Source organism: Miniopterus schreibersii, assembly GCF_964146895.1.
Source record: "Miniopterus schreibersii genome assembly, chromosome: 1".
In the NCBI taxonomy this organism is placed as follows: Eukaryota; Metazoa; Chordata; class Mammalia; order Chiroptera; family Miniopteridae; genus Miniopterus; species Miniopterus schreibersii.
In genome coordinates, this window is record NC_138101.1 from 7726513 (window position 1) to 7750427 (window position 23915).

Consider the following 23915-nt stretch of genomic DNA (forward strand, 5'->3'; position numbering starts at 1 on the left):
ATATTAAGTATTACGGTTGATTAGGACTGCGGCTGAGTTTTGATTCACCAGTTGACCAAATTTTCATAAAAGCGACTCAGAACCACTGGCTCAAATGCCAATTGGGGAATTCGAGTTTATTGATTGTCTAAATTAGAGCGATGTGCTAAGAAATGCCATGTACTAATAGCTGCCCACCCCCCTGGGAAACAAAGCATAGGTCTCAAACTATTTCTCTCTGTGACACTGAAAGTTCATTAACCCACTGTTTTATACTAAATAGCCTGATTACTTTCTTACACGGAGATGAGCTATTTTTAATTAATATAAGAACAAAAGAAAAATGGGAACGATTCTTTGGGTTGTATAATAATCACTAAGGAGCAAAAAAAGAGAACACTTTCAAATTTTCTAAAAATAAATGTGCATAATTAGCATCTGGACTAAGTCCACATAGCTAAGCTATATTTCCCAGAAAGTAATATTTTTCATCACAGTGTAGAAATATTCATTATGAGAGTTGGCAGACTGTATTGCCATGGAGGAGTCAGATGGGTGATCTAAAGAATTGGAGATGGCCCTGCTGGTGTGGCTCAGTTGGCTGAGCATCGTTCTGTGCACCGGGAGGTCACTGGTTCAATTCCTGGTGGGTTGTGGGCTCAGTCCTCAGTAGGGGATGTGCAGAAGGCAGCCAATTGGTATTTCTCTCACATCGATGTTTCTATCTCTCTCTCCCTCTCCCTTCCTTTCTCTGAATTCAATAAAACCATATTTTAAAAATAGAAAGAAAGAAAGGAAGAAAGAAAGAATTGAAGCTTGAGGCCAGAATGTGCAGCCTTCCTGGGGGGTGCCCTGGATGCCTGGACACTGACCCTGCCATCTGCGGCAGGGCATTCCCCAACGAGGAAGGATGCAATAGAGAAAACCCCAATTTCTTCACTGGAATAAAAAAAGCCCTTTATCAGTTCACCAGGAGAATGGGATTCTTTCCTATTTCAAACCAGCCCTGAGTAGACAGCACTACATCTTCAGAGCAACTGACTATTGTCATTTATACAATAGATGGTGTGAGAAAGAGATTGAGGAAATATATAAAGGGACAACCACAAGATACAGTTTCCTATCAACGGCCACAGGATTTGTAAGTAGCTCCTTCATTATGGCAAAAGTTTTATTTAATCACCATGGATTTTTTCCCCCTTAAAGCATAAGGAATTTGTGTGCTTTTCTTGAATTACCTAAAAGTAACACTAAGCCTTGACAATAATAATAATAATAATAATAATAATAATAATAATAATAATAATAAATAATGATGATGATAATGAAGCAGCAGAGACGGGCTTTCTCTGCAGAGCCCAGGCTTTGTAGCCCTAGAAATGGACTGTGTATCCATCTGATCTACAAGGGGATGGAAATGTGTTATGACTCCAAAATGAAATGAGACGCAGACAAATTAAATCATCATCCCAGCGATCATTCCTTTCCACAGAGCACAACTCCCTTCCCAGCACCAGCTTCTGCACCCGGGGGGGATTCTTTGTGTCCAAATAACAGCCTTCCTCTCTGCGCCGTTGTCAGAGGAAGAAAGAGAAAACCAGCTCCTGCCCCATGTTTAAAATGTCTCTTGACCGAGTCAAGAGACCATATCATTTGTGGCATTTCACGATGTGCCTTTGCATTTTATGACCTTTTCCTTTGCCTTTGTTTTTTTTTACACAATCGTGGGCAGCAGAGAGATTAAACTGCATCAACAAGATCAGAGACTTCTTTAAACAATAAACATCTTATTTGTATTTTTTCGGCATATTGTGCGCAAATAACAGACACGTCTTCGGTTTTATCATTTGGGCTTCTGCAGTTAACCCTGATAATTCAATTTCTCTTAACTATAAAGAGAGGGTTATCGCTTGTGTTTTCAACGAGAAGAGACAGCTACTATCATTAATACTACAAGTTAGTTTCACATTGAGTCTTAGTTAAAATGCAATGAAGAAGTGTTCATTGAAAAGAAGCTTCTGCTTGCCAGATTCTGTGACTATTTGCTCTTACTGGTTTTACTACTGTGGAGAAGACATAGAGGGACTATCTGTAATGTTCCAGAAAGGTCTTTGCCCAGAGGGAGTGCTCCATACGGCAGCTACCTCTGCATGGGACAGGCCATAGGTGAGGAATGTAGAGAAGATGGGCTTTCTCTTTTTCATTTTGAACTCTTCACAGGCCTTGAATCCCTCCTCAAAGGTTGATCTGCCCCCCCGCCCCCCGTGTTTCTCATGTTCTCTCTCATAGCCAACTTGCTGACTGACCAGTCGCAGAACTTCTTAGAATTTGGGGAAACCACCTTTAAGCTCCAAATTCCCTAACTTCTTTTATATTTTTATGTTCCTTAAAGGTCATGGTTAGTCGAGTTGTGGTTAGTTGGATTCTTCCCTTGTCCTGTTGGTTCACATTGAATTTAGCTTTTAAAAAGTGTTTAATTTTGGTAACATATAGAATTTCTTCAGCAGGTAATAGTATTCTGATGATAACTGTGATTCTGGGTGGTCTTTGGATAAACCTGAGCGTATCTCTGAATCAGATGACCAACACTGGGAGAACATTCTTTTAGCTGTAGAAGATCCTTTATATAAAAAGCAACATGCTGATTCAGAGACCTGAGTTTAATAGGCAGCCAAACCTCTTACCCTTAATTTGGGGGCTCTATCATGCTTGACTGTGCTCCATGTCATATGCACACAACTGAGAACAGTGTTCACCAAGAGTCTAGCCATGTCCCAAACCAAAAAGATCACCTGACGGTGCCGAAAGAGTCTGAGGTGTGAGATATCAGCTCCGAGTTCCAGGAGAAAGCTTCTCTTATTTCCCTTAAATACACCGAGAGAAAAAGCCATGGCGCAGATGCCCCTCACCTTGGTAAACATGGGCTTCCCGTGCTGGGTGACCATCGCACACTGGTCGCAGTCCACCGTGATGGATGAGTTGTGGTAGGACTCCTTCGAGTGCTTGAGGATGTAGTACAGGTCAGTCACCCCTCCCTCAAACACTGTGCTGAAGTAGCGGGGAATGAGGGTCCTGCCGATCGCTGGAGGGAAACAGAGCAGCAAAAAATCAATGAAAATATCCACTGGTCCCACCCTCCACACCATCGCCAGACGTGCAACTGGATAAAATCATCTCCAGAGACCATGCCAGGAGGCCAGTTTCTCCTTATAAACAGCCACAACCCTTCTGGGTTATAGTTTATAAAATAAAATCCTCAGCTATTCAGAAAAAAAGTGTATGGTCATCTCTCCAGATTTTGTGCCCCTTGAAAGTCAACAGTGAAAGGGGTAGTAGTCTTAAGAGAATGAAGACAAACACATTGACTACTTTGGACCTCATGTATGTTCTCTAAGGGAAAATATTTTCCAAAAATAAAACACATCCAGCCCACTCAGATTTCGTAATGGATTGTGTACAGGCTAGTTTTCAGTCATGCTTTAGTAGTAGTCGTCACAATAATATAAATTCTAATAATGTAGCGCTTTGTAGTGTGTGAAGGATTCTGGCATTCTCTCATTGGATCTTTAGAACAACCCCAACAGTGCGGGGGACCGCGACCCAAAAAGGTTATGAAAACAAAAAAGAAAAGAAAAGAAAAGAAAAGAAAAGAAAAGAAAAGAAAAGAAAAGAAAAGAAAAGAAAAGAAAAGAAAAGAAAAGAAAAGAAAAGAAAAGAAAAGAAAACGGTTGTTAGGAATGCTTTAAAGTCACATAACTTGTGAGTAGAAAATTAGGGTCTCTCACTCCAAATCTGCAAACACCCAGACACTCTTTCTAAATCTGTGTCTCAAACCGCCTTAATGAACGGAAATCTTTAAAAAGTGAACCATATCTGCACATACGGGGATCCATACCTAGTCAACGCTGACTACTCATCTGTCCGTTTCTGGGGTTGGATAGGGTATCTTTCTAGCATAAAAGGCCCATTTTAAGAGAACTTGGTACCGTCCCCTTGCTCTAAATTGGTCTCTTTTATTCCATGTGTCTGCCCTGCCCCCTTTCAATTGGAGCAATTGCTAAGTAGCTGGGTCTCTCTGATATATGACGCTTAGAAACAGCTAACAAGCCCTTGCTTCAGCAGAGATTTTAAATCCTCTTACACTGAAAAATCCAACTCATAATATCAGGAATTTTGCCTATGTGCAGATTTTGAGGCAAAATACTAAAGCACCCTCAAGGGATCCAAGGTTTTTAATAAATCTCTTACATTCACTATACAAGGCCTCCTGAAAGACAAAAATAATATTTAAAATAAATACATCACCAAAGAGAGCTTCAGTGGGAAAGATCATGCAATCTTCACTTGAATGTTTAAAAATATTTAATTTCAGTTTAATAGAATCAGTGTTAATCTATTCCATATGGATCTATATCTCTTTTGCACATGGATTGGGGGAAAAATAACTATGAAAAGAATATTCTGCCAAAGAGTTTTCTGAAACAATCTCCAAAGAATCCTGACATGGACGACTGGTCTCTGAATAATTTATAGAGTTGTTATTGCTTCATATTTACTGCAGTTAAAATCGATCAACAAGTGTGCTCTCCATATCCCAGGATCTTCGGCAATTCCATCTTAAATAATCCTTATACACACACTTCCTAAATCCTGCCTGATCCCCAATAGTGCATGTTCATTCACTAAATATAAAATTCAAAGGAGAGTAATTTGAGTCCACCATAAACATACGCATGGCTTATATTGTAAAGAAAACTTTGTCAATGTGCAAAATCTTATTGTACTTTGCTAAAGAGATAAAATTAATTTTATGCATTTCAAATATCCTAACTTAGAGCTAACTACCACAAAACAATGCTAGTAATTTGACATTTTGGGAGTCTGTACTTTGGAGAATAAATATAAACCACAAAAACGTAGATGTAGAGTGAAATATTTCACTGCTATATCCAAGGAATTGTCAGAGTAAAAGGTTCCTGCAAATAAACATTACTAGATTAGACACACTGCTATTTCTCCATCATGAATTCTGCACAATTTAATTCCTTTGCAGAAGTGTTTGCTATGTATTATCATTTTCATTCATAATGTAAGAGAAATTGAATGAGAAAAAGTTTGAGATTCCTTAACTTTAAACCTAAATTTTTAACTAGCTCTTTAAGTCTAGAAAATGTACAAACTATATGGTAAATATACTTAGAGGGAAAGGCAGTTTCGCTTCATGGACCACTCTCAAGCACTCTAGGAAATGGCTGCTATGGAGACCTGAGGTTGGTTCCAGCCCTTTTCCTTTGCGGGACTGTCCCTACCCTTTTCCCCATGGTCCCATTTGGGCCATCACTCAACACAGCTCCAGTATCCACTGTGGTAGAATCCTACCCTGGTCCCAGTGAACCATGACGCAGTCTCCTCTGCTCAGATACGGGCTGGGCCCTGCAATCTTTAATCAGTAGAATGTGGCACAAAAGACCGTGTCTAGACTAGAAGCTTCCACATTGTGCTTGGGGGCAAGTCAGTTCAAGTCAGTTGTGATGTACAAAGTTTAACTGCTGTGAGGCCATAGCCCGAGAAGCCCCACCTAGCCGCGCGGAGCAGTCACATAAAGAGAACTGTGTCTTCCAGCCGACAGCCAGCACCAACTTATTTGTGGGAGTGGGGCCCCCTCGGAAGTGAATCCTTGAGCTCCCTCTGCGCTGCCTCAAGCTGACGTCACCTGGAGCAGAGATGGGCTGTCTCCCGTATGCTTTGCCCAAATTGCAGAATCATGGGAAAATAAAGGCAATGTTTGTATTTTAAGCCAACAAGTTTTGGAGCATTCATTTTTAAATGTATCAATGAATAATCATAGTGCCCTTTCACAGTGCTAGGCTACAAAGATGGGTAAATCAGTATTTTTCCCTGAAAGAAAGAGGCAGTTTTTGCCACTAAAACACATGAATATAGAATACAGAAGCTCACATCCAGAGGAAAGCAGAGCAGAGAGACCGAGGGACTTTGTGGGCTGATTTGGGCCTCCTCTTAGCTGGGACCGAAGCCAACTTTAGTCCTCAGAGGTCCCATTTTGTGAGATGTGCCTGCCCCTCTCTTTTTAAAATTATTATTTTTTAAATTTTTGTTTGAGGCCCTGTCCTGGTAGCTCAGCTTGTTAGAGTCGCCCCAATACACCAAGGTTGTGGGTTCAAGAATGGTAGGGGGGGCCAGGCAAGCACGTACAAGAACCAACCAATGAATGCATAAATGGGTGGGGCAAGAAATCACTGTTTGTTTCTCTCTCTCAAATCAATAAAGAAAAACTTAAAAAAGGTTTTGTTTGAATGAGTTGGTATCAGCTTCCTGTCCTTTGCAAACAGAGGCACCCTGATCCACGCCCTGTTCCAGCGTGGACATAAAGTGAGGAGCATGGGAATCTGCAAAAGCCAGGACTGTGTCAGAAGCTGAAAGGGAGACAAGGGGGGGTCAGCGGCGGGAATAGTTTCCTAAGGCCACTGTAACAAAGGGTCACTAACCGGCGGCTTGAACTCTATTTATTCGTTTATTTGACACACTGTTCTGACAATCTGATGCGGGCCTTGCTGGGCTACGAGTGTCGGCGGGGCTGCCTTCCTCTCTAGAGGCTCCGGGGAGAACCCGCTTGCTGAATCTTTCAGCACCTAGGGGCTGCTGGCACCTCTCAGCTGTGGCCCTTCCTCCAGGGGCTGCTGGCACCTCTCAGCTGTGGCCCTTCCTCCAGGGGCTGCTGGCACCTCTCAGCTGTGGCCCTTCCTCCAGGGGCTGCTGGCACCTCTCAGCTGTGGCCCTGCCTCCAGGGGCTGCTGGCACCTCTCAGCTGTGGCCCTTCCTCCGGCCTCACAGCAGCGTGGTGATGGGATCCACGCAGGGCATCGCTCTCGCTTCCTCTGCTGCCTCCCTCTCCCGTGTTTAAGGACCCTTGGGACCGCCTTGGACCCACCCAAATAATCCAGGATCGCCTCCTATCTCAAGGTCCTTAACTTAATCAGGCCTGCAGAGGTCCTTTGCTCTGCGGGGAAACATAGGCACAGGCGGCCGGGATTAGCACTGGCCACCCCTGGGGCCACTGTTCTGCCTTCACAGAACAGCTTTGCCAGAGAGCTCCTGTTCTGCAAGGAGAAGAGTAAAAAATATAACGTGCACACGCGCGCGCACACAATGAGCAATAGCGTGCAGTGAATGGGACAGACACCCAGAAAGAACATCGCATGTGCTTGAGGGAGCCACTCTGCAGCTCATTCACTGATTTCCTCCGTAAACATTCACTGAGCCCAGAGTGGGTGCAAGGCTCCTGGGTGGGCGCTGGAAACACAGACAGATTTTTGCCCCATCTTTCAAACATGTCCAACAAGAGAGTTAATGAGTACCTAAGTATCTACAAAGCAATGTGATAATAAATTAGAAAAGGAATTTGTGATTTTGAACTCTTAGTTTCTTCTGACTCTTGAATTCAAGGTAAAATTGTATTATTTTTGAAGCACTGAGAAGGTTAAAGTGTCCTTTGAATTTCATAAATTGTGCAACCACACTGCGCAGCCTAATATAAATGACTTTAAATCAGTGGACATTTCAGATTTAGCTCTGGCGATCCCCTAAAACTCATCAGTCACACTAAATCTAAATCTATTTAAATGTTACATTGTCACATTCATATGCTAGATATACACTTTGCATTTATACTTTAATTCTTGGAATTAAAAATAATTTAAATATTGGTATAACTAAATCTACATTGTGTTTCCATGTAAAGAATTATATCTTACGAATATTCCTTAAGAGAGATTGAAGACTACAGTAGATTATAACAGAGATTCTACTTTTCTAATACATTTCATTCAACGCTCCAAAAGTTGGTAGGCTGATGGTGCTTTGGAGGCAAGATCTAACTTCTGTCTTTTCTCGTAGGCGTTACTTGTGGATGTTAGGAAATGTACAGGATACGCAGACATAGTAGCTGATTTCCCCCATTTAGAAACGAAATGGTGTACATTGGGAACTTAGTCATTGAGAAGATGTAAACTACTGTGCACCTGCCTTTTAGGACATTTCATTCTATTGTATCTTATCCGTTTTAGAACATTTCATCTCTATTTATTTCTATGTCACTAAGAAATGCTTTTCTTTAACTCTTAAGAATGTTTATAGGCAAGTCACATGAAAGGCATCACAAGTAGAAAATAATCTAATGGGGAAATGTTCAAATGAGTAATCAAAGTATAAATTAAAATAATAAAAAGATTAAAACATAAACCTGGTGATGCTGTGGTGAAACAGGCATACTCAAACACTTCCAGGGAAATCAATTATTATGCCTTATCTGGAGAATCTGTAATTCTAGTAGTTTATTAGGTGGGACTCCAATCTCTTTGTAAATGCTTTTGCCAAATTGTAATTCTAATGTTCAGATCACAAGTGCCCTGAAGTTCTTCACGTCTTAATGCTAAGACCTTTTCAAATGAGATTATCATTTACTATTCTAAATGCCTGTACTTTCTATCTGTCAAAGGCAATTCACTTCAAAAAGTAAAATAAAATAATAAAATAAAATAGTTTGAGAATTCTGACAAATGCAGAACAAGAGGAAGGCTTACAACTAACGATGTATTAGTACCACCACTTTACACGTGGCAACTATTTAACTAATGATTCTCCTCACTGACCAGAGAACACTCATAACCACATATTTTGTGTTTTTAATTTAATTTGGTGAAGTTAATTATAATAAAATAATTGATTAATATGGTTTTAAAAATTTTTTGTAAACATGATAACGGATAAATTGGTTATCTGAATCCAAGTAGTTTTATACAGTCATTCTAAAGTTGCAGGACTTCAGCAATCCAAATGGAAAGTCTACCACGGAGGTACTTAATAAACACAAAGATTCACTATGCTTTAGACTTATCAGTATTCAGAAATCAATGAATGCATTATGCTAACATGTAAATGGTGATAATGCTCCTAGGAGTGAAATAAACACTACTGATGATTTCATTTATGGTAAATAACCATCATAATTAGCCAAACAGTGGAAATAAATCTTGCTCAAACTCTGATGGGGGTGATATGGGCTCAAGGCACATTCCTTTGACTTGGTGAAGGCAGAGGAAGTCAAATAAACTTTATTTTCATGAATTGACATTATTTTCAATCTAACCTACCTTTTCCTCTTTTCTCAATCAAAGCAATTTGACTTCAATAATAACCTCTCTTGCTATTTCAAAGACTTGTTCATTGACTATATGCATCCTGGAGGTAAACAGCAGGCAAGTGGGGAGACTGGCCACCGTGGAAGGCTGTAGTGAGGAGGTGATGATGGAGATGATTTCTGATCGAACGTGGTCATGTGAATATCCAGGAGTGAAGAGGTCCAGGCCCAGGGAAAAGCAAGGGCAAAGTCCCCAAGACAGGAATGAGTTCGATCTGAATGACCTTGGTATGTCCCAGAGGGAAGGCAGTGTGGCAAGAGCAGTCAAGAGATGATAGATGAGCTCAGAGAAAGACAAGGACCGGATAATGTGGCTCTTCCTAGACCATGGCAGAGGCTTGCATTTCACTCCTGGTGCAATGAGATAGCAGTGGAAGGTTGAGCCAGTGATATGACCTGATGGACCTATTCTAGTCTTCTTAAATGTAGTATGCATCTGCCAACAGGGTCCCAAAACCCCACAACATTTTCTGATCCTCCTAGAAATCTACTAGACATGTTTTCTTCCATTTTCTACTTACCAAATTTTTAATAACTTGACTAAGACTTCAGCCACACCACCTTGCACTAGGTGGCAGCTAGAGACAATGATGACTGAGGCAGGCCCCATCCTGTGCTTAGGGAGCTTTCCACCAAACAATTCTTAGAGATATTAATTCATTAATTAAGGACAAGTGACATGTGTGCCATGGCTCCATCTGTTTATCCATTGCCTGACACAATAAGGATCCAATACATATTTGCTGAATGAGTCCATGCAAGCCATGAATGGGTTTACAGTTCCAAACTGTAGCAACTTGCATGTGAGCCTGTCTTGTTTCATCTCATTTAACCAGTGCTTTGGCATATTCAGATAATTCTGGATCCTGATTCTGTCAGCCATCCCACAGGCGATTTTCATGATGGACAACATTCCTTTTTCCCTTTGTCCAAGATACTGACAATAACATTGTGCAGGAGGGGTCCACAGCCAGGGCTGGACTCTACCCATGAATCAACAGCCTTTCGGTATGAAATTGAAATCCTTGACTAACTTCTGGAATAAGTCCAGGCTCTAATCCTTGATGCCTCATAGAAATAATGCAGGATCAATGGGGAGAGAGTGAGATGTTAGAAAAAGACCTAAGTGGAAAGATGAACAGACATCAATCAGGCACAGGTGACCAGGGGCAGAGAGTCGTCAGGCTGAGGGAAGAGCACGTTAGGGAGCACAGTGCGTTTTCCATGACTTGGGCTGCTGTCTTGACCGGCTCTTATGTATTTATGCCCTAGAGGAACTCACCTGGATGAACTACTCTGCTCCATAGAGCTTTCTCACTCTCTCTTTATGACAGTACAGTATGTTTCTTTTGTTATCCAAATCTTATAATGTAGTTCACACCTGGTAGAATTATTTCTGTCGCCTGTATTTTAACATTTTCTCAACTACTATATTTATTCTTCAAGATGAACCTTAATATAATATTTTCAAGTCCCTCCCTCCAAAAAAGTGGGAGGAGGTTGATTTAAATTTAATTTAATTTATTAAGAAAGAGTTGACAATGCTAAGATGCATAATCTTTCCATTCAAGAACATGAAATGCTTGTTCATTTGTTTGTCTTTATTTCTACATCAAAAAAATTCTGCCATTTTTTACATAGAGATACCTAACATTTCTGGTTAAGACAATCCTTTCATACTTCAGTAATGCTGAATGGTTAATACATTTTTAATTGTATTTCTAGTTGGAACCCAGACAATTAAAGTTTTTATTAATTTTAATAGTTTTTTTAGAATTTTTAAAAAGTTTTATAGATAAAGGAACCTATCATTCCCAAATATTGATAATTTTTTCTTTCTTTCCAATGTATTTGTATCATCAGTTTCGCATCTTATTGCAATGGTTAGAAGAGAACTTCCAGAAAAATAAGATTAAATAATGAGAGAAGTTACAGAACTTCTTTCCTTGGTATTTGTTTAGAAAATGCCTCCAAGATTAAGGAAATACTGTATGTTGATTTGACAGCATATTATTTATCATGGAAAGGAAAGCAAATAATTTTTCTAATCTTTGTTTTTGTGATTTTTTCTTTTTTATCCTGATGGATGTTTAATTTGATCAAATTCCTTTTTAGTAACTACTAATGATCTAATTTTCTTTAGAAAGCTATCTATTAACATATTTTCAATTACTGAACAATTTTTCTACTCAATATAAACCTCTCTCTTGTGCACACGTATACATTTTTGCATAAATTCAACTTATGCGTTCATTCCTTTAACACTACCCATGAAAACTGTGTTCTATATGAGGCGCTACCTTAGGTTCTAAATTCGAATGACAGTCAGAGAAGACCCCAAGTTCAGTCCAATGATTACCAAAGCATTCTGTAACCCCAGTGGGTTTCTGAAGATCTCAAAACACAGCCCTAGCTAGTTCTTATTTTTATTTTTTGTTGAATTTATTAGGGTGACATTGGTTAATAAAATCAGATAGGTTTCTGGCATACAATTCTATAATACATCATCTGTATATTGCATTATGTGATCACCACCCCAAGTTAAGTCTCCTTCCATCACCCCTTATCCCTTTTTTACCTTCTTCTACCTCCCTCTACCCCCCTTCTCCTCTGGGAATCACCATTCTATTGTCTGTGTCTATGAGATTTTTTTTCTTAATTCCTTCACCTTTTCACCCAGCCCCCAAACTCCCTCCCCTCTGATAGCTGTCAGCCTATTCTCTATATGTGAGTCTGTTTTTATTTTGTTTGTTAATTTTGTTCATTAGATTCCACATATAAGTGAAATCATATGGTTCCTGACCCCTAACTGGTTCTATACTTTTTAAAAGAATTGTTTAAAAAGGGACATGTTTAGCATGTTTCTCTGATTCGAGTAGGAATGATCTCAACTCATGGTACTACTGATTAGCTCCTGATTAGTGATTATGAATAGCACTTAACATATATAGAAAAATATAGTATAAAATACTAACAATTATTAATAAGTGCAATTAGGTTATCCATGATTATATTCAACACCCTCATTTTACAGGAGAAGAACCTGATGGCCAGAGAAGTAAAACTGCATAGCTACTTGGAGGCGTGGTGGTGTAACGCAGGACGCCTGTTGTTTTAATCAACCATCATTGGTTTATTTCTATGCCCAAATTTAATTTTTATTAATTTTTAAATTATGTAAGTAATACAAGTGCAAAACACGAATACATTACTGCCACAGAGACTCACTCCCGGTTCCCTAGATCTGACTCCTCATTCCAGGCATGGGCTGGACCTCACGTCCTCAACTGCCTTTCAGCGGATGCTGCCAGGTAATGGAGTTGTGACCAATGTCCAATGGACATGTGCATTGTTTTTATTTTTTCAACTAAGCAGACATCAAGAAGAAAAATTGACTGTCAGACATGATATTTTTTTTTTACCCCAAACCCACACATTTGGCTAAAGCAAGAAAAAACTGCTCCCAACTAGAGGAGCGAGAAAGTTCCACTCCTTGGTTTTTCAGAGGTGCCAACCTTCAAGAACGCTTATGAAATTATTTCAGTGTGATTTATTGGGGCTTCTCAAACTTAAAGCCATGGGAACACCACAATTCATTCCATTTTGTGTTTTAATATGAGTACAACTCAACTGGGTTAGCAAAACGTCACCAGAGAAACAGAAATATGCGTGTGATTTCAGACTTAATGGAAACCAGGACTCGGCACCCGCAGCCATGCCAAGCATGGTGAGTGAGCCGACTTCCCCTCTGGAGCAGAGGCAGACGTGGGTAAGACTGGGCCCTCCCCCAGGCCTGGGTGTTAAGTGGTCACTAAAACAGAAGCTAATAAAATATAACCCTTGGCAGTGGATTTTGAAGTCAAAGGAAAGGTTTATAGAATTAAAATAATCAGCTGGCTGCCCCACCACCCTTCTCACATCTCCATTTCTTTTTTTCTTTTTTTAAAAATATGTTTTTCTTGATTTTTGAGGGAGAAAGAGGGAGAGGGAGAGAAAGAAACACTGATGTGAGAGAGAAACATCAATTGGTGGCCTCCTGAACAGGAGTCGAGCGGGTGACCTTTTGGTGCACAGGATGATGCTCGCCTACTATGAGCAGGGCTCTCACCCCCATTTCAGTCTCACCCGCATCCTCAGTGTTTCCATGCACTGCGCTCCTCAAGACTTCTGCTCACGCAGCGCCCTCTGCCTGGGGGGTTCCAGTCCCACCTCGTGGGCTTCATCCCAAGCCTCAGCATCCTCAGATCTCAGCTACGGCACTATCCATCCCCTTGGCCGAGCATCACGCTTTTCCACTTCTTTCCTCTATAGGCAAAGTGATTATAATCTTGGGTGTTGCAGAGAAAGCCACAGATGCATGCACTGGCTGTGCATTTACTTACTCTGTGACCTGGATTGATGTTCTTTAAACCTGTTTCTTCAGCTGTCAAACGGGCATGGGATAGTCACTAATAACGAGCCGTTCCAAGTATTAATAAAATCCTGCGTGCGAAGTGCTTACACAGAGCCTGACTCCGCTGAGCTCTTAACGCACATCATTGCTCCCGTAACACCCTGCATATGTACAGGCCACGAGCCTTACCCCGCTGTATTGTAATAATCAGCTTTATTGTCTTTCCTTCAGTGACTGTCGTTCCCTGATGGCGGAGAACATCTCTCGATCATTTCAGTATCACAGCGCATCTGTGATGTAAATAGCTGCTTAAGAGATGTTTGGCAAATGGATGAAGGTGGACTTGGCACGTCTGTTTGGACAGCCTGCCAACTTCACACTGGTTATGCGTGCACGTGGGTTTATAACACAGAGCTCAAGCCACTCTCACAGTTCAGGGCCAGGGAACCAAGACCACAAGAACAGAAGGTTTCAGGGGCCCCATAACTTGGATTTCCAGAGCTGAAATTTCGAGTTCAGATCATTAAAAATTAAAGACTAATCATTTTGAAAGTTTCATCTTGGGATTCAAGTTAATTTTGATTTTTCCAAGTAAAAAAAGCATTCTATCCAAGACTCCTTAGTTTGAAGGGCTTCTCTCTTACTGTATCTGTGTGCATAATTCACACACACCCAAACTTCATAAAGAAAAGCATTCTTCTTTCAAAAGAAGAATGAAGGAAAGAGAGAAAGACTCTACATGCAGGCCAGGTCAGCATTCCGGAGGCACCTTGCTGGGAAGTAAAATCCCTGGAAATGAACAGCACTAAGAGGGTGAGGTTCTCATTCCCCAGGCGTCTATTGGGGGCTGTGAATCAGACCCTAGGCTCTGTCTACAGGAAAAGGAACCAGGGCTTCCTTTTCAATGTGAGTTCAATGTTTCCTAGGATTTCTAACAGCAGGTCCTCAGAGCCCAACTGAACCCACACAAGTGTGCTAAAAAATGTGTGGGTGCCAGTTGTTGGGGTGCCAGTTGTTGTCTGACATTCTGTGTGCAGATTTTCAGAAAAAAACCTGAGGATTTTGGCTGAAGAAGGCAGCCCCTGGGCCGTCTGGGGGTTTGGGGATGAGTCTGACTTGCGTGAGCCTTGCTCCCTGGTTACCAGTGCTTGCACATACCTGCTGACATGTCTTGTGGGTTGAACGATATAAATGCCCCTTCACTTTCCACCACTATCTGATAGTCCTTTCTGTGAAGCTGCCTCATGTCCTTTAAATGAGAGGACCATAGCTGCATTCTTCGAGATGAAAGGACATCCTGGCCTCTGTCTGCACTTCTCCAGGAGGACAAGTGACCCTCTTACTGGGAACACCAGACACCCACTGGACCACATGAACCAGGAGCAAGGTCACTGCTTCTGGATAGGTACTGCTTGGGACTCTCTGGCACCCCTCTTTCTCCTCTATCACTATTAAGAACTGATAAGAAGGTCCAGGAACCCTCCTGCCTTGCTCCTCCTAGGCCTCAGCAGGCTTGACTTCCTCCCAGGAGAGAGCGATTGGTTCGAGAGCATTGACCTGGGAGCCACCCTGCCTGGGCTTGAATCCCAGCTCTGTCCCATAGCAGTTGTGTAACCTTGGGCAAGTTACTCAATCATTCTGGCCTCCAGTTTTTCATCGGTTAAATGAGAGTGAGAACAGCACTAGCCTCAGAGGGATGTCACCCAGAGCACCTAAGACCATCCATGAACTGCTCTGACCTTGGCTAAACTCTATCCTGTACCCTAATTAAGGTTTCCTCATAACATTTGTCACTACCCATATTACGTTACAGTTGTATATTTTATCTGCTCCCCTAGAAAAATACAAACTCCAAGAAGGGAGCAAGTGTCTGTCAGCACCTGGCTATATTCTCAGGACCAAGGGCAATGTGGAGCATGCAATAGGCACTTGGTAAATATTTACTAAATGGCTACACTTTGTATTGGTGCACATCAAGGCATTGAAAACAGTTATTTTATTATTCTATCATTATTACTATTAGCTTCCCGTAATGATTAGACAGTATAGAATATACCTGGGCATTGAGTGTATGTTCAATACACAGTGAATAAAAACTAGAAAGAGAGAGAGAGAAAGAGAAAGGTGGGAGGGAGGGGGGGAGGGGGATGGGGGACGAATGGAAGGAAGGGAAGAAGGGAAGGCATACTGGCAAATAGAGGTGCTGAGAATATAATCAACTACTGTGGGGAGCCCATGAGGGAAAAGGGCGGTGTTAGGAGAGCGAGAAGATGGGCCAGGGCCCGTAAATCCTTGGCCAAACACCCGTCATGAATGAAGCTTGTAGGTCCAGGAGACAAGGCCACCGGGAGAAAGCTGGTTGGGTCTGAGTGACTGCTGCATGGGGGATCTAGAGGCGTCTCCTGTGCAAGAGACGGTACCTTTTGCTGGTTCCCAGGACTGCACACTCAGAGGAGGCCGAGCTGCCTGCTGGGGTGAGGGTCCCAGGCTCCCCCCAAAGCGAGTGGTGCTGTTCACCCTCCTCTTACTCGCTAGGTCAGCAGCGTGCAACCTGCTCCATCTCCTGGCACATAAGCTAATTACTAAAATTCTGACCAAAAAGTGGGTGTAACCTTGATTTAGTCACACCAGATGGCTACTGTTGCGTTGGCTGTCATCATTTATTTTTATTTGACAATCTAGGGGAAAAGACATCAATTCTTGCAGCACACCTGTTGAAAAGCCACTGTGCTAGGTGGCTGGAGAGGAACCAGCCTGGGTGGTGGGAGAAACGCAGGCTGTGGAGTCAGACAAGCAGGGCCAGACCCCTCTTCTGCCGCCACAGAGAGCCACAGAGAGCCACAGTGAGCCACAGAGAGCCACAGTGAGCCACAGAGAGCCACAGTGAGCCACAGAGAGCCACAGAGAGCCACAGTGAGCCACAGAGAGCCACAGAGAGCCACAGAGAGCCACAGTGAGCCACAGTGAACAGGAACGGGCTTCCTAGTCTTTTTAATCTGCAAAGCCCCCGCCCCGCATCAAGGCTAGTGATTATGAACCTAGGTGGCTGGCCATATGCTAGTTACGTGGGGATGCTACTCCCCTTTGTCTAGATGACCTTGAGGATTGACTGAAACAGAAAAAGCACACTGTGTGTCTAGCCAAGCTCTCAGGACACGCCAGAGCCCCAGCGGCTCCACTAGCCAGGGGTGCAGAGCTGGGGCCCTGCACACAGCAAGTGCTCAATAGCTGCCTCCTGAGGGCAGGAACAAAGGCAGAAACAGAACTGCGTCAAGGACCATCCAAACCATGCCTACACGCCACCGTCTACCCAGAAAAACAAGGTCATTGGAGGGGTTTTCATAGAGGAACCTGCAAGGTGGCCGCCTTGGAGCGTTCAGAGAGAACAGAGCCATCCCCACCCCGCTCCCTCCCTTCCTAGCAGACCCCAAACTTGTCCAAGCTCCCCAAGAATTAAAAACAGCAGGGCAGGGTAATCTAGGCACCTTTCTCCTGCTAGTCTGTTATTATTTTCTCAAACCTTTGAAAGGCTCTATATTCTTTTCACATTGCATTTGAATGAGGGCTGCTATGTAACTTGTTACTTTAATAACATCTCTTCAAAATTCTTCCTCCCTCCCTCCCTCTCTCCCTCTCTTTCTCCCGCTCTCTCTGTTTCTGCCTTCCTCCCAAGGCTTTTGTTCCCCAATCCCAGCCCCCCCTCAGAAGGAACATAAAGCAGCCTGGGTTTATGGCTCCCGTAAAGAAGAAAGTTTGAAAGGCAAAACCAGAGACGTGATCCCAGCTTTATAACAAACTCCTGTCAAAACATAACAAACCACAGGCAGACATGAGCCGCGGTGACAGAATGCAAGACCATAAAGATGATGGAGATCGGCCGGGACAGGCACTTTACAGAAACAAACACCTTCCTTGCAACAGACAGCGCGAGAGCAACACTGAAAAACCCTTCCTGGGGAAAGAAAGGAGCGCGGGCGCGAGAAATAAGGACAGAAGCATAAAATTCAAATGACAACGCGGCCCGAGGAGATAACCCAAGGCGGACAAAGAATCCAATTTTACTAAATCAAGCTGACACCTCCTCCTGACTTTAATTGACCTCAGAAAGCCGGATCCCGAACAAACATAGAATTAAGAAGGGGGCGCGCCCGGTGCAGGAACGGAGCGTGGGCGTAGCTGGCTCAGGTTGTGCTCTCTGCTCGGTCTCGGTTCTGCATGCGAAACGCGACATCACCCGCTGCACCGTCAGCGGCCACAGCACCTGGCGGGGGGCGGGATTCGCTGTCCCTGACTGTGCCGCTTGCACGCGAGGTTCCAGCCTGAGGGCAGGATCCTGCAATGCGTCCGAACACCAATGCAGGTTTCCCCGCAGGGTCATCACTGAAAAGCAGCGCAGGAAGCGAAGCAAACCACGCAGGCAGCGTATCTGGAAGCCGGGGACCCGTCTCCTGCCAACTGGAAGTGGCACAAACGGCGGGAGCGCCGCACTGGGCCCTATTTGCCGGACTCCCTTCCTTCCTAAGGGTGCTATGTTCGGAAAAACTTCCCCTTAATCTCGTGCTTTCCTCTCCTGGACACTCTCTCAGGCCCTTTCTCCTTCATTTCTTCTGAAGAACTTCTCTTTAGCTCCCAACTTGGGAACTGCTTCCTCCAGGGTGCCTTCTCTGATTCCCACAGGGTGAGCTGGTTGGGTGCCTCTCCTGCAAGTTCCACTGACAACCTACGTCTCTGTTACAGTATTTATCGCATCACAGTGGTTCTCAAACAGACTACAGTGGGGGAGCATGTAGAGATCAAGATTCCCAGGCCTCACCCCAAGTAGCATCTGTGTCAGTGGGACTGGGATGGGCCCGGGTCTGGCATTTTTAACAAGTATCCCAGGTGCTCTGGATGCAGGTGTCCCCCAGGCCATATTCAGAGACACGGCTCCACTTCAATTGTCTTTATGCCTTTTGAGTACACAGCTTCCAGAAAGTCACCATCTGCCTCGTTTCAGACCCAGCGCCAAGAACAGCCACCCCCATAGAGAGCACATGTACATATGCATGTAGGTGGGTGAGTATATATGTTCGTATGTGTGCATATTTTGCATGTATGTATAGTTGGTGTATATATTGGTGTGTACATGCATTTGTGTGTGTGCATTTGCCATTGACTGGACGTGACGTGGAGTGTGTTTGGTATGCTACAGAGTTTGCTCTGTCCAGCAGAGACGAGAATGATTGTGGCACAGAGCACTGGGGCGTCTCACAACCTCCAGCTGTCCCAGGTCTCCTCCACGGGGAGCGGCCAAGACAGTGGATGGGATTCTCAGAAAACAAAATAAAAGCAAAAACTCGTGTTTACTGTTAACTCGAGCCACACAGGTAGCTCGCTGCCGCCTCTCTCCCGCCAGGCTTACCCTGCTGATTACCCCAGGGCGCAGACTCTGATAAAGGAGCTCGATGCCACCAAGCAGGAACCTCCCCTAGTGGCTCTCTGCTGAGAGGCAATTTCAAACACCCAGGACTGCAGTGGGGCCACGTGGTGAGATAATTGAGGAACCAGATCTGAAAGGTGCAGTCTCTTTTCTAACATTCCTAACAGTTGTATTTCTAGACCACTGACACTCCACTTAACGTGTTAGAATACAATTGAGTGCTGAGCTTTACCCGAGGTTCATTATAGGGGACTTTGCACGATGAATTTGTTGAGACGAGGGATTTCTAACAATCCAAGCAGGTGATTCCCAGAGCCACCGGCCATTGTGAGCATGCACGACTTGATAACCAGGGCGATCATTCGTACACTATCAGGCCGTGGAGATAGGAACAGTATCTCGCTAGTGGATAATATCGGTTGTCAGGCATATGTTTTATGGACCCCAGAACTCCCTCTTGCTTTTACAAGCTGCTGGTGGATAGCTTTGATTTTTTTTTTTTTTTGGCTGCATAGAACTTTGGAAAGGTTTTATTCTCCCCACCTCCCTTTATTTACCAGAGAAGTTAATTATACAGAAAATTTAACAAGAAGAAAATCAAGATAGCAGATAAAACCATTATAAATAACCATTTCGGCAGCACTTTAAAAACCACTGGGACGATTCCAGATGCATATGTTAAGTATCTACAGCCAACTCAGGGAGGATTTTGCAGATTTCAGAGGCACCGCTTTCTCTGCCTGAAGAATTATCAGGCTTGGGCCCGGCTGGTGTGGCTCAGCGGTTGAGCATCGACCTAGGATTCAGGAGATCAAGGTTCAGTTCCCGGTCAGGGCACATGCCCAGCTTGAGAGCTTGATCCCCAGTTGGGGGCGTGCAGGAGGCAACCGATGAATGACTCTCTCATCATTGATGTTTCTCTCTCTCCCTCTCTCTGAAATCAATAATAAAGATATATTTTTTTAAAAAAGAATTATCAGGCTCAGGATGGAATCGTCTGCTCCATCCCTCTAGCCTCTGGTTGTCCAGAAGTCCCGTAAGGGAAGGGATCATATCCATCTCTATCACCTCTATATCTTGAATGTTCAAAACAGTGTCTGGTACAGTTGCACTTAATATTAGGAAAGCCTTTTGCCTAGATGTAAGCCATGTTCTCCAATAACTGTACCAGAATTACAGATGGTGTCTTTTATATCTGCCATGTTCTTTGTCTTATTTCCCAATCAGTTTAGAACATGGGTTAAAAAAATGTATCACTTACTGGAATTTTAATTCACCAACAAATAGTTGGCAGGTAGCAAACAAATTTCAACCTAATTCAACTTCACAAATGCTTTTCACATATCTCCTATGTGCTCAGCACCATGTTGCATGTCAGAATGATTACTGCAGCAGCCAAGACAAGATTTCAGGCCGGGTTACATATGTGACCTTCTAGGCTCCAGACAGAGGAGCATGTCTCTGATGTCATAACAACTGATTCACTGACCAAAGGTATCCACACTCTAATTAACCTGGGTCTTTCTGCAGCTCCAAATGCATCTGGTAACATGAGCTCCTTGAAGGCAAGAACTCTGCCTGAGTCTTAGTCCCAGGTCTAGAAAAAGGCATAGCACAGAGCCTCATGGGCTAGATGGTTGGCTGGCTGGCTGGCTGGGTGAGTCCTGCTGAACAGCAGATGTACATTAAGAAGACAGGAATCACCTCCACCTCAACTGATCAGAGTGACAGGTTAGAGGGGGTTTGAGCTCTCCTAAATAAATCCTGTAAATTCCTACATAAATTGTGTAAGTTTAGAAAAACGCTTTCAAAACTATGATAGTGGGAATTTTTCCTAGATTAGGAACCATCTTTCAACAGTTCGAGTGAAGGTGCTTTGAAATAAAGACAGATAATGGCTGCTGGGTGTGTGGATAACAAATCTGTACAAAGGGGCTCCTGTCTCCTCCTTCCTGAGTCTCCTTCTTCTCATGCAGCCAAGAGATGCACAGGGGAACAGTGAAACTTGCTTTCTGATAGGGAAGGCTGCTTTGATTTTCTAGATGAGTGGGCCAGTTATCAGTTGGAGAACCAACAGTGAATGCTTATTTAGGCTCAGAGAAACCACACATTGGATTATATATTTCTTGGGGAACAAATAAAGTGAAAAACAGGAACTATGAATGCCTGGTCCATCGGAGGCATTCAATAACTAATAGCTGAATGATATAAATGAATCAGACATGTGTTTAAAAAGAGAAAGCCAGACGGGTACAAGTCAAAAATCACTGAGATGAGGCAGTGGCTCAAGTTACGAGCAATAGCTTTTGTATAATTTTCCCTCCACACCCAAGATCCCTTGAGTTTCCAGGAGGCCTTGGGAATTAGAGAAAATATTTCAATAACAACAGCTATTGGCTAACTTTGTGTGACAGTTTTGAAAGGAAAGTTTAGAGTTTAGCTTTCACTCTGCACACAGACGTTATTAAAGGGGTTGAGCAAGGCAGGAGCAGGCGTGGATTTCAACATTTCTTAGCTTTAAATTTTTAAATTTGGGGGATACAGTCAGTTGTGCTTAGTTTTCTCTGTTAATATTTCTGTCGAGTCATTGAGAAACTAAAATGGAATTTTATAGATCTGGTATGGGGTGAATGCATGTGTTAAAGAAGAAAACCTACTTTAAATCTCTACGTGCAAAAAGAGTTATTTGTATAATTTTAGAGCCTCAATGAAAACCTCTACAAAAACACTGTCATACAAAAGCCATTGCCCTGAGGTCTATGACCCTGTTTAGTAGCCTACATTCTGATTACCTTATCGGTCTACTGATATCTGATTTTACCAGGTTTGTTTTTCTATACCTACCTCTAGACACTTTTAACCAGCTCTCAAAGATTGTCACTGTTCTGTTCAAAAGCCAAACCTGTGGCTAGGATGCAAGTCCCAAGAGGGAAGGCCCTTGTTTTGCTCATTTCTCTATCCCCAGCATCCAGCCTATTTTCTGGCGCAGAGCAGGCACTCGATACATATTTGTTGAATAAATAAGTAAATGATGACTGGCATGAATTTAGCAAAATAGCACTCATTGCGAGTAACTGGAGAAAAGTGAGAGGGGAACAGGACATGCAACATAAATAAAGAAGACAAAATGTTCTGCAAGGAAATGCTATTTTATGCCTTTTGAACATGCTCTTTAATATCCATGACTTTCTAGTGCTAACAATTGAAGTGATACTTGGAGATACTGGAATAAATCAATGCAGCCACCTTTATAATTGTCACATGGCATATATATGTGTGTATATATATATAGTGTGTATGTGTATGTGCATATATACATATATATATGTGTGTTTAATACCCCATATTTTCTCCCACCACTGGACTTTCCAGTATTCATCTGTGAAGCAAATTGTTTTTGGTTCCATTGAGAAAGAATTTCATACTAATTCAAATTACCATGATTTTGAATTTGAGATGTCCAAATATTAAAAACATTCTTACAACTGATAATGTCATGGCAGTAGCAGCCTCTCATTGCCTTTGCCCCAACCCTTTCTGCCAGCAAACTGCTACTCTACTACTAAGAATGAGGTGACTAGCTACCTGAATTTAAGTTCTTATCATGTGCCAGTCATTGGATTAAGTTTTTAATTTTTTTTTAACCTGTGCTATCTCCTCCAATGCTCTCAACAACTTTACACAATAGATATTATTATTATTCCAGTTTTACAGATAAAGGGACTGAGGCTGAGACAGATAAAGGTCACACATCTAGAGCATCAGACCCCAAGTTCCATCAATCAATAATGTATCGTGTGCAATCTTTTTTATTGCTAGGACAGTTATGTGTCCCTTGCATTTTTATTTAGCTTCATGCCCAATCGAAACCCCCACCATATCCAGCATAGTGTCATCCACCTAATAGACAATGAAAGTTTTGCTAGAATGTCGTTGTTGTATGAGTAAAAGCTTACAAAAGTACAACTGGTTATTTAAAAAATACTAAAAAGAATTGATTTTTGTGGATAGCATTTCAAAGAGAATATATAAGTATCTGTTTGGGATACTTTCAATATAGAGGGACCTTGAAGATCACCTAGTCTAACCATCTGCCAAAAGTATCTGGCCACGTTCAATAGTCTTTGAAATCTTTCAATGGCTGCCCCCGTTACCTTCAAGATGAAGTTTGGATTCTTTTTTTGATAATGTTTTAAAATTGATTTTAGAGAGAGAGGAAGGGAGAGTGAGAGAGAGGGGTTAAGCCCTCAACCCCTGCATGTGCCCCGGCAGAGAGTCACACCGGCTAACTCTCAGGGCACTGGACAAGGCCCAGCCAACTGAGCCACACCGGCCAGGGCAAGCCCAGGCTCTTTAATGTGACCTGCAAGAATCTTCTCTGACCTGGTCCCTGCCTATCTCTTTAATCTCATTGCTCTAACCGTTTCTCCTCACCCCCCTGGGTCCCTGTCACCCACCTCACGTCACAGATAGAAACACACCCTTGACTCTAACGGCACAGAGCTTCTTATAGCTCCTCGGACCCTGACAGCTCCCTCTTGTTCCGCATTTTAGTTCTCGAGGTTCCATGTGCTTGGAATGCCGTTCCCTTCCTCTGGCTAACTTGCCCTTTAAGAACCACCCCAGGACATTTGGAGAAAGTGTCTCTCAGCGGCACTTCTGCCATTCCTTCTGCTCTTTGTGACGCGGCACATCTCACCCTGGGGCGACAGAAAGCTTGACTCCCCCGAGATCGTTAGCTCTGACAGTAGGGACCCCCAGGCTGTGTCCCCACTGTACCCCCAGTGCCAGGGACAGAGTCGGCTGGGTATGTGTCCGGTGAGGAAATGAGTTAAACGCAGAAACCAGGATTTCTGATGCACACTGAGTGCTTTTCTAGGAACAATCGGCTTATCAAGCGGGGAAAG

General features: G+C 43.0%; 1 protein-coding gene across 11 annotated transcripts in view; it reads right to left on the reverse strand.

Annotated features, from left to right (window-relative positions):
* Positions 1 to 23915, reverse strand: part of LDB2 (LIM domain binding 2) — a 307232-nt gene that overhangs the window by 62620 nt on the left and 220697 nt on the right. For all 11 annotated transcript variants that reach the window (XM_081148004.1, XM_081148005.1, XM_081148000.1 and 8 more), the window contains exon 3: positions 2889 to 3061. In XM_081148004.1, the coding sequence (XP_081004130.1) occupies positions 2889 to 3061 (173 nt within the window). The remainder of the gene's footprint in view (positions 1 to 2888; positions 3062 to 23915) is intronic.